Source organism: Mauremys reevesii, linkage group 14, assembly GCF_016161935.1.
Source record: "Mauremys reevesii isolate NIE-2019 linkage group 14, ASM1616193v1, whole genome shotgun sequence".
In the NCBI taxonomy this organism is placed as follows: domain Eukaryota; kingdom Metazoa; phylum Chordata; order Testudines; family Geoemydidae; genus Mauremys; species Mauremys reevesii.
Window position 1 is genome coordinate 3,939,192 of NC_052636.1, and position 13,780 is coordinate 3,952,971.

General features: G+C 47.9%; 1 protein-coding gene across 4 annotated transcripts in view; it reads right to left on the reverse strand.

Annotated features, from left to right (window-relative positions):
- Window positions 1-43: 43 nt before the first annotated feature.
- The window catches only part of LOC120381416 (zinc finger protein 271-like), a 1,091,725-nt gene continuing 1,077,988 nt past the window's right edge, over window positions 44-13,780 (reverse strand). The window contains exons 1-3 of one of the 4 annotated variants that reach the window (XM_039499605.1): window positions 10,606-10,659; window positions 2,597-2,710; window positions 44-2,273 (exon numbers count right to left, since the gene is read on the reverse strand). In XM_039499605.1, coding sequence (XP_039355539.1) covers window positions 133-2,273; window positions 2,597-2,710; window positions 10,606-10,639 — 2,289 coding nt within the window. In that variant the 5' untranslated portion in view covers window positions 10,640-10,659 and the 3' untranslated portion in view covers window positions 44-132. Of the gene's footprint in view, window positions 2,277-2,596; window positions 2,711-7,516; window positions 7,817-10,605; window positions 10,660-13,780 lie in introns of those variants that run through there. The other 3 variants (XM_039499606.1, XM_039499607.1, XM_039499604.1) reach the window with 3 other exon arrangements.

A 13,780-nucleotide genomic window follows, 5' to 3' on the forward strand; every position in this document is an offset into this window, starting at 1 on the left:
CCCCCCCCATTTACAATAATTCTTATGGGGAAATTGGATTCACTTAACATTGTTTCACTTAAAGTAGCATTTTTCAGAAATAGAACTATAATATTAAGCGAGGAGTTACTGTATTAAGGTGTGAGCTCCAGATCAAACCTTTCCCGCACTCACAGGCTGCTCTCGTGTGTGGATCCTCTGATGATTAATGAGACTTGAGCTCTGAGTGAACTTTTTCCCACACTCACAGCATGTGTAGGGTCGCTCTCCTGTGTGGATTCTCCGATGAATAGTAAGCCCTGTGCTCCAAGTGAACTGTTTCCCGCACTCACAGCACTCATAGGGGCGCTCTCCTGTGTGGATCCTCTGATGATTATTAAGGTCTGATTTGAAAGTGAACCTTTTCCCACACTCACTGCATTCATATGGTCTCTCTCCTGTGTGGATCCTCTGATGTCTAATAAGGGATGACTTCTCAGTGAAGCTTTTCCCACACTCACAGCATTCATATGGTTTCTCTCCTGTGTGGATCCTCTGATGTTTAATAAGGGCTGAGTTATGAGGGAATGTTTTCCCGCACTCAGAGCACGTATAGGGGCGCTCTCCTGTGTGGATTCTCTGATGATTAATAAGGCCTGAGCTCTGAGTGAACTTTTTCCCACACTCAGAGCACTCATAGGGGCGCTCTCCAGTGTGGATTCTCTGATGATGAAAGAGGCCTGATCTCTGCGTAAACTTTTTCCCGCACTCACAGCATGTGTAGGGTCGCTCTCCTGTGTGCATTCTCTGATGATGAAAGAGGCCTGAGCTCTGAGTGAACTTTTTCCCGCATTCACAGCATTCATAGGGTCTATCTCCTGTGTGGCCTGTCTGATGTATGATAAGGTTTGATTTCTCACTGAACTGTTTCCCACACTCACAGCATTTGTAGGGGCGCTCTCCTGTATGGATTCTCTGATGTTTATTAAGGTTTGATTTGAAAACGAAGCTTTTCCCACACTCACAGCATTTATACGGTCTCTCTCCTGTGTGAATCCTTTGATGTCTAATAAAGGATGAGCGCCGAGTAAAGTTTTTCCCACACTCACAGCACACATAGTGTCTCTCTCTTGTGTGGATTTTCTGATGTTTAAGAAGGGCTGAGCTCTGAGGGAACGTTTTCCCACACTCACAGCATTCATAGGGCTCCTCTTCTGTGTGGATTCTCCGATGTTTAAGAAAGGCTGTGCTCCATGTGAACTGTTTCCCGCACTCACAACATTCATAGGGGCGCTCTCCTGTGTGGATCCTTTTATGTATATTAAGGTTTGATTTGAAAGTGAAACTTTTCCCACACTCAAAGCATTTATACGGTTTCTCTCCGGTGTGGATCCTCTGATGTCTAATAAGGGATGAGCTCCGCGTGAAGCTTTTCCCGCACTCACAGCACTCGTAGGGTCTCTCGTCTGTGTGGCTTGTCTGATGTTTAGTAAGACTTGATTTGTCACTGAACTGTTTCCCGCACTCACAACATTCATAGGGTCTCTGTCCTGTGTGGCTTTTCTGATGTTTAATAAATGTTGATTTCTCAATGAATTGTTTCCCGCACTCAGAGCATTCATAGGGGCGCTCTCCCGTGTGGATCTTCTCATGTTTAAATAGGGCTGAGCTCTGAGCGAACGTTTGCCCGCACTCACAGCAGGTATAGGGGCGCTCTCCTGTGTGCATTCTCTGATGATTAATAAGGAATGAGCTCAGAGTGAACTTCTTCCCGCACTCACAGCATTCATAGGGTCTTTCTCCTGTGTGGATCCTCTGATGTCTAGTAAGGGATGAGTTCTGAGTGAAGCTTTTCCCGCACTCACAGCACTCATAGGGTCTCTCTCTTGTGTGGCTTGTCTGATGTTTAGTAAGGTTTGATTTCTCACTGAACTGTTTCCCGCACTCACAGCATTTGTAGTGGTGCTCTCCCATGTGGATCCGCTGATGTCTAACGAGAGTGGAGTTCAGAGTGAAGTGTTTCCCACACTCAGTGCATGTGTTTTTTCTCTCTCCTACAGGTATTCTCTGCTGGGCTGTGATTTCCTTGGCGTTCTGGTGAGTCCCCTGACAATTAATGGATTTGCCCACTTTCTTCCTGGGCTGGATTCCCTGCTGCCTCTCTGGTCTGTGCCGACTCTCACAGGCTTTTCCCTGCACATGAAGCCTGGACACAGTCCCCTGGGATCCTTGTGATAATCCCCCGGGTGGTTCCACTTGCTCAGCATCTTCCCGCTCAGGATTCAGCTCCTCGTTCTCACTCACCATCCCAGCACCTGCTAGGACAGAGAGAGAAATGTCAGAAACAGGGGTAGAAAAGGGGAAAGCAAACCAAAATTAGAGCTTGAGAGACAGAAAAAACCCTTCTCCTTAGGGGACAGAGGAGGGGAACAATTCTGCCTCCACATCCCATCAGGGAGGGAGCTGCTGGTGGGTGTCAGTGAGGATGGGTAGGAAGCCGTGAGCGATAGCTGCCCATAGGGTACAAAGCCTCCTGAGGATACTCCTGAACTCCGTGAGCTCCCAAGGCCTTTTCAGGGAGTCCCAGCTCTTTCCTTCAGGCACTGAGAATTTTTGAATTGGTTTAAGGATCCCTCACCTGCGCAGGCGCCTCTCAGGTTCTCTCCTTCCTCAGAGCCCTGGAGATCCAGGACCCACGGCTCTTCCCCTCGTTCCAGCTGGGAGATCACGTCAGGTTTGGAAACAGGAAACCCTGCACAGGGGACAGAAAACAAGGGAGATCAGGGGAGTTCATGGGACATTTTTCATAAAGAAGAGTCTATTGGTTTTAACCCAGCCCATTTTAAAGCTGTCAAATCCTGGGGACAGGTCCCCAGGTGCTCCAAGGTGCAGGACACGCTGCGTATGAGGCATTTAACTATCCCCATCTCTGCTGGGAACACACCCAGCCAGACACTCCTCAGCAAGGGGCTCCTAAAACACAGAGACAGTATCTCCATGTTCCAGGAAGTAAAAACTCCAGCCAGAGGGGAAGTCACCCTGTATCTGCTTCTTAATCACAGAGAGAACCCCAGAGACAATGGGAGAGTCGTAGGAAAGCCGGGACTGGTGAGCACGGGCTGGTGGGATTCAGCGCAGTAAGGAAAAGGAGAGATGGGGGTGTCACTGAATTTCGTATCTCAGGGCTTGTCTACACTTGAGACACTGCAACTGTCCTGCTGTAGTGAGTCAGTGTAGACAAGGGGTCGGCAACCTTTCAGAAGTGCTGTGCCGAGTCTTCATTTATTCACTCTAATTTAAGGTTTTGCGTGCCAGTCATACATTTTAATGTTTTTAGAAGGTCTCTTTCTATAAGTCTATAATATAGAACTAAACTATTGTTGTATGTAAAGTAAATAAGGTTTCAAAATATTTAAGAAGCTTCATTTAAAATTAAATTAAAATGCAGAGGCCCCCAGACTGGTGGCCAGGACCCGGGCAGTGTTAGTGCCACTGAAAATCAGCTCGCGTGCCGCCTTTGGCACCTGTGCCATAGGTTGCCTACCCCTGGTGTAGACACTCGCTACAGCAACGAGAAAAGTTCTCCCCTGAGCATAGGTCATCCACCTCCACGAGAGGCAGTAGCTAGCTCGACGGACGCATTATTTTCTGTTTAAAGACCAACTACTCTAACTACCCTAAATGCTACATGCTTATTCAGATGGTCTTGAAATTTGCTGGGCAAATTCTTCATAGGCATTCAGGGAACTGTTAGTGGTCCAAACATGGGTTGATTTTGTTAAAGAGGTTCCTAAGATATAGCCCTCACCCCCACCCCCACCCCCCCATGCAGCTTTTTACAAAATCATCTTGCTCTTGAAACTTTTTTTTGCACACAGCTGGGGCTGAAACTACGGTTCTCATCGTCCCCCGACCGATCTCAGTCACTTGGCATTTCTCGCAGTTAGTACATAGCACCCACTGCCGCTTTGGGAAACCATTATTGAAAAAGTTCACAGTGGGAGGATTTGGAATTTCAGAGCAGCACAGGTCAAACTGGTGAGTTGATGACATGGAAATACATACGTGCAGCAAGACTAAATCCCTGTTAACTGCTAGAGGGTTTCCCGCAATCTGCTGTCACAGTAAAGTGTTGGCTCAAGGAGTTGTGCTGTGGCCACTGTACCTGAATTCATCATCATGTCATGTTCCCATGACACCTCTGGTGTTTAGGGCAGTGACGAAGCTCCTCCACGCCTGTCTGTTTCTGGCAAGTCTTTCAATGGTTCCCCAGCTATGCCCCAGGTTTCTCAGCTCAGCTTCCACAGCTCTTCACCATGTTGTTTTCAGGCAGCCTTGTTTTCTCTTGCTTTCAGGTGTCCATCTTAATGCTAATCTGGTGATGGAATCAGTTTCCATCCGAAGCACATGGCTAATCCATCTCCAGCGTCTCCTGGCAATGATGGTGCTCATATCCTCTTGGCTGCACTGTGTCTTGGTTTGAGATTGTTGTGGGCCAAAAGATACGGAGGATTTTTCTGAGGCAGGTTGTATGGAATGAAGACGGTTTGGACACATGCTTTCTCATTCCCCAGCATTCTCCACTATCAAGTAGTGTTGGAAGTACACAGCTCTGATAAATCTTGAGTTTGGTTTTGGTGTTGTATTTTGATGATTTCCAGACTGTATTGAAGCTCCTGAAGGTGTTCCTGGCTTTACTGATTCTGTTCCGGACGTCCTGGCTTGTTCCACCGTCCTGGCTGATGGTGCTGCCCAAGTATGTGAATGTTTCTACATTGGTGAGAACACGATCCTCTATCCATATTGCTGATGGTGAGGCAATATTAAAGGTCATAATATCGGTCTTATTGCAGTTGATTTTCAATCCAATTTGCTGGCAGAATGTGTTGAGTTGTTTTTTCTTGTATATGGTGTTGGGTATGTGATAGGAGAGCGAGATCATCTGTGAAGTCCAGGTCTTCAAGGGATGAGAAGGGTATCCAGTTAATGCCTCTTGGCATGACTCTGTTGTACGCCGCATTACACAGTCAGTGGCAATGCAGAAGAGGGTTCATAGATTCATAGATTCTAGGACTGGAAGGGACCTTGAGAGGTCATCGAGTCCAGTCCCCTGCCCTCATGGCAGGACCAAATACTGTCTAGACCATCCCTGATAGACATTTATCTAACCTACTCTTAAATATCTCCAGAGATGGAGATTCCACAACCTCCCTAGGCAATTTATTCCAGTGTTTAACCACCCTGACAGTTAGGAACTTTTTCCTAATGTCCAACCTAAACCTCCCTTGCTGCAGTTTAAGCCCATTGCTTCTTGTTCTATCCTTAGAGGCTAAGGTGAACAAGTTTTCTCCCTCCTCCTGATGACACCCCTTTAAATACCTGAAAACTGCTATCATGTCCCCTCTCAGTCTTCTCTTTTCCAAACTAAACAAACCCAATTCTTTCAGCCTTCATTCATAGGTCATGTTCTCTAGACCTTTAATCATTCTTGTTGCTCTTCTCTGGACCCTCTCCAATTTCTCCACATCTTTCTTGAAATGCGGTGCCCAGAACTGGACACAATACTCCAGTTGAGGCCTAACCAGCGCAGAGTAGAGCGGAAGAATGACTTCTCGTGTCTTGCTCACAACACACCTGTTAATGCATCCCAGAATCACGTTTGCTTTTTTTGCAACAGCATCACAGTGTTGACTCATATTTAGCTTGTGGTCCACTATAACCCCTAGATCCCTTTCTGCCGTACTCCTTCCTCGACAGTCTCTTCCCATTCTGTATGTGTGAAACTGATTGTTCCTTCTTAAGTGGAGCACTTTGCATTTGTCTTTGTTAAACTTCATCCTGTTTACCTCAGACCATTTCTCCAATTTGTCCAGATCATTTTGAATTATGATCCAGTCCTCCAAAGCAGTTGCAATCCCTCCCAGTTTGGTATCATCTGCAAACTTAATAAGCGTACTTTCTATGCCAATATCTAAGTTGTTGATGAAACACCCCGACATATTCCTACATGACACACCCCAACATACTCCTGTTCTGACTTCAAAACTGAGCTCACTGTGATCAATACTGCATGTGAAGTTAGAATAGATGCTTTTGATAATGTTGATTATACAAAATGTGCCATAGGCCGGTCCTGTGAATGCTATCAAAAGCCTTCTCAAAGTCTAAGAAGTTTATGTAGAGGCGCCATTTCCATTCTAGGCATTGTTCTATTATGTTTCGTTGAGCGAAGATCTGGTCTGTGCATGCACGCCCTTTTCAAAAACCGCCTTGCTCTTTTCTGAGAACGCTCTCAACTGCCTCTGATGTATGCTGGACTATGATCTTACACAATACCTTGCTTGGCACAGATAAAAGTGTGATATCATGCCAGTTATTACAATCACGGAGAGTTCCTTCCTTTGATATCTTCACTATAACCCAATTGGTCCACTCCTCTGGCACTTTTTCCCTTTCCCAGACTGATGTGAATAGAGAGGCCAGGATAGATGCCGCTAACTCAGGATTTACCTTGAACAATTGTGCATCCAAGTTATCCCTGCCAGGAGCTTTCCCATTTTTTAAGGATTTGACAGCTTGAATGATCTCTTGCTTTGTTGGGGTGTCTGTGTTGATATCAAGATCATCTTCTGCCTCTGGGATGTTTGCTTCCTCTATAGGTGGATACTTGTTCAGCAATTCTTTGAAATGCTCTGTCCAGTGCATTTCTTGTTCTTTTTCTGTTGTCAATAGGTGGCCTTCTGTGTCCCTGATGAGAGTGTTTGTTGGTGTCTGCTGTTTACCACTGGTAAGATTTTGTAGACTGTTCCTTGTTCACCATGAGCAGTTGCCTCCTCGCCTTATTTTGCTAGATTATCAATATAATGTTGTTTGTCCGCATTCACAGGGCGTTTGATCTCCCAGTGTGCCTTGCTATACTGCTCATGGTATTTGTCCTTTAGCTTTTGGGATTTTATGTCTAAAACTTTTTTCTTCGGGGCTCGTCTGGTTTCTGTGGTGTTCCATGTGCTAGGTGTAATCCACTCATTTCTTCTCTTCTGCCTCTGGCTTAGACAGGCTTCGCTGTGCTGTTCATAGATTGTTGTTACTTTGTCCCACTTTGTGTTAATCTCCTCATCTGCATTCTCCTCCTCTTCATCAATGTCTGCAAGTGCCTGAACCCTGTTCTTTCACTACAGAACGAAGGCTTTCTATAGTTCAGGGGACTTTAGCTTGTCAACATCATAATGTCTACGTCCCTTGTTTGGTGGACCCACACCTCTCAGTTTTAGCTTGATGGAGGCTGTCACAAGGTGGTGGTCGCTGCCAATATCTGCTCCCCTTCTCACTTTCACACCTGTGACTGAGTGTCGCCATTTGACATTGGTCAATCTGGTTCTTAGCTCTGCCATTTGGAGAACACCATGTCAGACTGTGAATTTCACAATGTTGAAATAGGGTTCCGCTGATGACTAGATCATTCATATTGCAGAAATCAACAAGCCTCTCTGTTTTCATTCATCATGCCACACCCATGTCTTCCCATTGCTCTGGCACTGTTTGTGTTGTCCTTACTGACCTTGGCGTTCAAGTCTCCCATGATGATAGTTAGGTCGTGGCGTGGTACTCTCTCTAACTCCGCCTGTAGTATAAGGTAGATCCTTTGCTTCTTCATCACAGTCATTTGTCGGAGCATAGCACTGAATCAGGATGATGTTACTGTATTTCCCTTTCGGTCTGGCTCTCCTAATTCTGCTGCTGATGGACTTCCAATCAAGCAGGGACCGCTCCACTCCCTTCTTCAAAAGGATGGCAACACTGTTATGGTGTTGTCCATCATCCTGTCCAGAATACAGCAAAGTTTCTAATGAGGCTGTTGTTAATCTTCCTGATCCCATCCATCTGCTCTCACTGACACCCAGGATACATAAGCTGTAGCGTCTCATCTCTGCTGGGACCTGAACTAGCTTCTGTATTTTGTACATTGTCTGTACATTCCAAAAAACAAGTTTGTTTTTTGTCTTGGTGTTGAACACTTCAGTCTTCATGACAGTGGCTTCCTTTCGGCTTTCACCCCTGGAAGTCATACGAGTGTTTGACTCCTGAAGGACATCGCACACAGTAAAGCAGGGATTCTCAAACTTCATTGCAACACGACCCCCTTCCGACAATAAATATTGCTACACTGCCCCAGGAAGAGGGACTGAAGCCTGAGCTCACCGGAGCCCCACCACCCCGGGCAAGGGGAGGGAGGGAGCAAAGTCCAAGTCCCACTGTCCTGGGTAGGTGGATGTGACAAAACCCAAGCCCAAGGGTCTCAGCCCCATGTAGGGGCCTGTAACCTGAGCCTTGGGGGGGAGGGATAGCTCAGTGGTTTGAGCATTGGCCTGCTAAACCCAAGGTTGTAAGCTCAATCCTTGAGGAGGCCACTTAGGGATCTAGGCCAAAAATTGGTCCTGCTAGTGAAGGCAGGGGGCTGGACTCAATGACCTTCTGAGGTCCCTTCCAGTTCTAGGAGATTGGTATATCTCCAATTATTACCCTGCTGCCCAGGGCTGAAGCCCAAGCCCCATTCCCCAGGGCTGAAGTCTTTGGCCCCAGGTGGCAGGCTCAGGCTTCAGCCCCAGACCCCAGCAAGTCTAAATACCAGCCCTAGCAACCCCATTAAAACCAGGTCGCAACTTACTTTGGGGTCCCGACCCACAGTTTGAGAACCGCTGCAGTGCAGGTCAATTTCTCAGCCACTGTTTCCATAACATTTTATTTTTTTTACAGGAGAGGGTTGTTCGCCATGTGCCTAACCCCCAGCTTGGAGGGCCAGGATGTTAGTTTTGTCTGGCCAGGTTCACTCTGCATCATGGGCCGTGGAAGCCACGCCCACCAAGCCCTACTGGGCACGCTCCAAATGTAGCAGGCGTATAAATGGGAGCAGCTCAGCTCAGTCTGGGCTGACAGCTGAAGAGGAAGGACAGTCGCTGCAGGCTCCAGACCAGGAAGCACCAGAGGTGCTGACAGCAGGAGCAAGGGCCACCGAGACCCAGGCGGAGACCCAGACACCAGTAGGGAGTAGCCCAGGGGGATGCCGGCTGCAGGGCTGAGAACAGTCAGCATGCTGCTCTTGGCTCCCTGCTGACTCAGTGGCAGAGACCTTTGCCACAGACAGGGCCCTGGGCTGGTACCTGGTGGAGCACGGAGGGCCTGGGTCCCCCTACCCCGGCCACCACCCACCCCTAGGTGGCAGCCCATTGTCCTTGAATTTGGCCACTAGGCCTTTCCACCCTGGGTAAACTAATTTATCCTAGCCACTATGCCATACCACTGAAAGGATCAGGGCAACCCAAATGACTCTGGCCATTAGGCCTTTCTGCCCTACGGATAAGGGCAATCCTATAGACTCTGACCATTAGGACTTATAACTCTGGGACCTAGAACAGTGCTGTGAACTTATTTGTGGACGGAGAACAGCCCCTTGCATGAAAAGAGGATGGGGTGTGAAAAAAAAAATCACACTGCTCACCAACATAGCTATGTTGGGGAAAGCTCTGGGGTAGACCGTTATAGTGGCAAAAAACAAACAAAAAAAACCCCACACATTCCAAAAATCAATGTAAGTAAATACCCATAAACTACATTCATGCAGAGTACATGCCACATCTAAAACACAACCTCATCTCTGCCCCTTCCATAACCCTGGGGTTGACACTAGCCACTGGAAACGGTTCAGTAAGGCTGGTACAAAGTTTTACAAACTACCAACGGAAGTGGAGAGTTCTTCATTTCAGGAAGTCTTCCAGTCAAGACTGGATGCCTTTCTGGAAGATGATTTAGTCAACCTGGAGGTATACAGCTCAACACAGTGGTAACTGGATGAAATTCTGTGGCCTGTGTTACAGAAGAGGTCAGACTAGATGACCCAATAGTCCTTTCTGGCCATAAAAACCTATAAACCTAGAATAGTTACAAAGAAGGACTAAGAGAATGTGCCATTGTTTGTGCTGTGTTCCACAGATGGGAATACCAGCATTTATCGGCATCCCCTCCAGCTGCGTGCACTGCGTCAGCGTAGCTGTAATTTGTTGCTGGATGGATTACTGGGAGCAGCTTGGCAGAGCTGTGACTGTGATAGGAAGGGAGGTGCGTGTGGAACTTGGGGGACCTAGTCTGCCCCATTTCCGTGCTAAGGGCTGTAGGTTGTGTCAGTGAAGGAGAACAAGGGCGTGTTCTTGTCTCGGAGATTGTCTGCAGCCTGGTGGCATATGTGCTACTTGTTTCCAGGGTTCAGCGAGGGCAACGTGAAGTCAGTGACTCAGAAGGAATCCTCAGGGACAGGGCAAAGGGGTGATCTCACTTTGCAAGTCTGAGCTGGTTTGTGTGGAAAAGGCTCAGTGTTTGAGTGCCAGCCGGGGGTCGGAGGCTTCTCATCTTTATACTGGACCTAATTTCAAGTTTTGCCTTAGCAAAGTGAAGTTGTTAGACTTTGTGCTGAACTGCCCCTGTGCCCTGTTCCCAGAGTGTTCTGTAGCGAGGAGGGCAGAGTGTTAGTATGTGGGTCACTGGCTTGTCAGGGTGATGCTGAAATAGAGCAGAGTAGAGGTGGCATTGTGGGGATGCCATGAAACTTAACTCTGCATTTCCCCTTCTAAGAACTGAGGGGACAGGAACCCTTACCCAGCGAGGTCACAGTCTCATAGTTCTCCTGCATGACGTCTCTGTAGAGGGCTCTCTGGGTGGGGTCCAGCAGAGCCCATTCCTCCATGGTGAAATACACAGCCACCTCCTCGAAGGTCACCGGCCCCTGAAAGAGCGAGAGTCCAACACTCAGTACCCCAGTCACAGCCCCATTATTCAAGGGCGAAAGGAGCCAATCAAATGGAAGCTCTGGGTAGCTTGCAGTCAACAGAGTCCTACCCGCACACCGCTCGTAAGAGCAGCCATACTGAGTCAGACCAAAGGTCCATCTAGCCCAGTATCCTGTCTTCTGACAGTAGCCAATGCCAGGAGCCGCAGAGGGACTGAACAGAGCACATAATCATCAAGTGACCCATCCCCTGTTGCCCATTCCCAGCTTCTGGCAAACAGAGGCTAGAGACACCATCCCTGCTCATCCTGGCTAATAGCCCCTAAGGGACCTAGCCTGCACGAACTTATCAAGTATTAGAGCATCCAGAAAACATGAGGGTGAGGGCACAAAGAGAGAGCCCCTTCTCTCTCAGCAGATCCATCACACTCCTACTAGTCTGAGACTGATACAGTTGAGGGAGTCCCTAGCAGGGTCCAGGGAGAGCTCACTGGTATAGAAGATTGGTGTTGGAAGAGACCTCAGGAGGTCAACTAGTCTAACTCCCTGCTCAAAGCAGGACCAACACCAACTAAATCATCCCAGCCAGGGCTTTGTCAAGCCTGACCTTAAAAACCTCCAAGGAAGGTAGCCCCCACCTCCCTAGGTAATCCATTCCAGTGCTTCACCACCCTCCTAGTGAAATAGTGTTTCCTAATATCCAACCTACACCTCCCCCTCTGCAACTTGAGACCATTGCTCCTTGTTCTGTCATCTGCCATCACTGAGAACAGCCTAGCTCCAGCCTCTTTGGAACGCCCCTTGAAGTAGCTGAAGGCTGCTATCAAATCCCCCCTCACTCTTCTCTTCTGCAGATTAAGCCAACTTCCCTCAGCCTCTCCTTGTAAATCATGTGCCCCAGCCCCCTAATCATTTTCATTGCCCTCCGCTGGACTCTCCAATTTGTCCACATCCCTTCTGGCCCAAAAGTGGATGCAATACTCCAGATGTGGCCTCACCAGTGCTGAATAATCACTTCCCTTGATCTGCTGGCAACGCTCCTACTAATGCAGACCAATATAATAATAATAGGAGATATACCAATCTTCTAGAACTGGAAGGGACCTTGAAAGGTCATTGAGTCCAGCCCCCTGCCTTCACTAGCAGGACCAATTTTTGCCCCAGATCCCTAAGTGGCCCCCTCAAGGATTGAACTCACAACGCTGGGTTTAGCAGGCCAATGCTCAAACCACTGAGCTATCCCTCCCCCTTGTTGCCATTAGCCTTCTTGGCAACAAGGTCACACTGTTGACTCATATCCAGCTTCTCATCCACGGTAATCCCCAGGTCCTTTTCTGCAAAACTACCACTTAGCCAGTTGGTCCCTAGTCTGTAGCAGTGCATGGGATTCTTCCGTCCTAAATGCCTGGACTCTGCACTTGTCCTTGTTGAACCTCATGTGATTTCTTTTGGCCCAATCCTCCAATTTGTCTAAGTCACTCTGGACCCTATCCCTACCCTCCAGCTTATCTACCTCTCCCCGCAGCTTAGTGTCATCCGCAAACTTGCTGAGTGTGCAATCCATCCCATCATCCAGATCATTAATGAAGATGTTGAACAAAACCAGCCCCAGGACCGACCCTGGGGGTATTCTGCTTGATACCAGATGCCACCTAGACATTGAGCCGTTGATCACTACCCATTGAGCCTGATGATCTAGCCAGCTTTCTATCCACTTTATAGTCCATTCATCCAATCCATACTACTTTAACTTGCTGACAAGAATACTGTGGGGGACCATATCAAAAGCTTTGCTAAAGTCAATGTATATCATGTCCACCACTTTCCCCATATCCACAGAACCAGTTATCTCATCATAGAAGGCGATAGGGTTGGTCAGGCATGACTTGCCCTTGGTGAATCAATGCTGACTGTTCCTGATCACCTTCCTCTCCTCCAAGTGCTTCAGAACGGATTCCTTGAGGACCTGCTCCATGATTTTTCCGGGGACTGAGGTGAAGCTCAGTCTGTAGCTCCCTGGATTCTCCTTCCTCCCTTTTTTAAAGACAAGCACTACATTTGCCTTTTTCCAATCGTCCAGGACCTCCCCGATCGCCATGAGTTTTCAAAGATAACGGCCAATGACTCTGCAATCACATCAGCCAACTCCCTCGGCACCCTCGGATGCATCAGATCCAGTCCCATGGACTTGTGCATGTCCAGCTTTTCTAAATAGCCCTTAACTTGTTCTTTCATCGCTGAGGGATGCTCACCTCCTCCCCATATTGTGAGGCCCAGTGCAGCAGTCTGGGAGCTGCCCTTGTCTGTGAAGACAGAGGCAAAAAGAGCATTGAGCACTTCAGCTTTTTCCACATCATCTGTTACTAGGTTGCCTCCACCATTTAGTAAAGGTCCCATTATTTCCTGACCATCTTCTTGTTGCTAACCTACCTGTAGAAACCCTTCTTGTTACCCTTCACATCCCTTGCTAGCTGCAACTCCAGTTGTGCTTTGGCCTTCCTGATTACCCCCCTGCATGCTCGAGCAATATTTTTATACTCCTCCCTAGTCATGTGTCCAAGTTTCCACTTTTTATAAGCTTTCTTTTTGTGTTTAAGCTCACCAAACATTTCTCTGTTAAGCCAAACTGGCTGTCTGTCATATTTGCTATTCTTTCTGCACATTGGGATGGTTTGTTCCTGCAACCTCAGTAAGGCTTCTTTAAAATACAGCCAACTCTCCTGGACTCCTTTCCCCCTCATATTAGCCTCCCAGGGGATCCTGCCCATCAGTTCCCTGAGGGAGTCAAAGTCTGCTTTTCTGAAGTCCAGGGTCCATATTCTGCTGCTCTCCTTTCTTCCGTTTGTCAGGATCCTAAACTCGACCATCTCACGGTCACTGCTGCCCAGGTTGCCACCCACTTCTACTTCCTCTACCAATTCTTCCCTGTTTGTGAGCAGCAGGTGAAGAGGAGCACGGCCCCTAATTGGTTCCTCCAGCACTTGCACCAGGAAGTTGTCCCCAACACTCTCCAAAAACTTCCTGGATTGTCTGTGCACCGCTGTA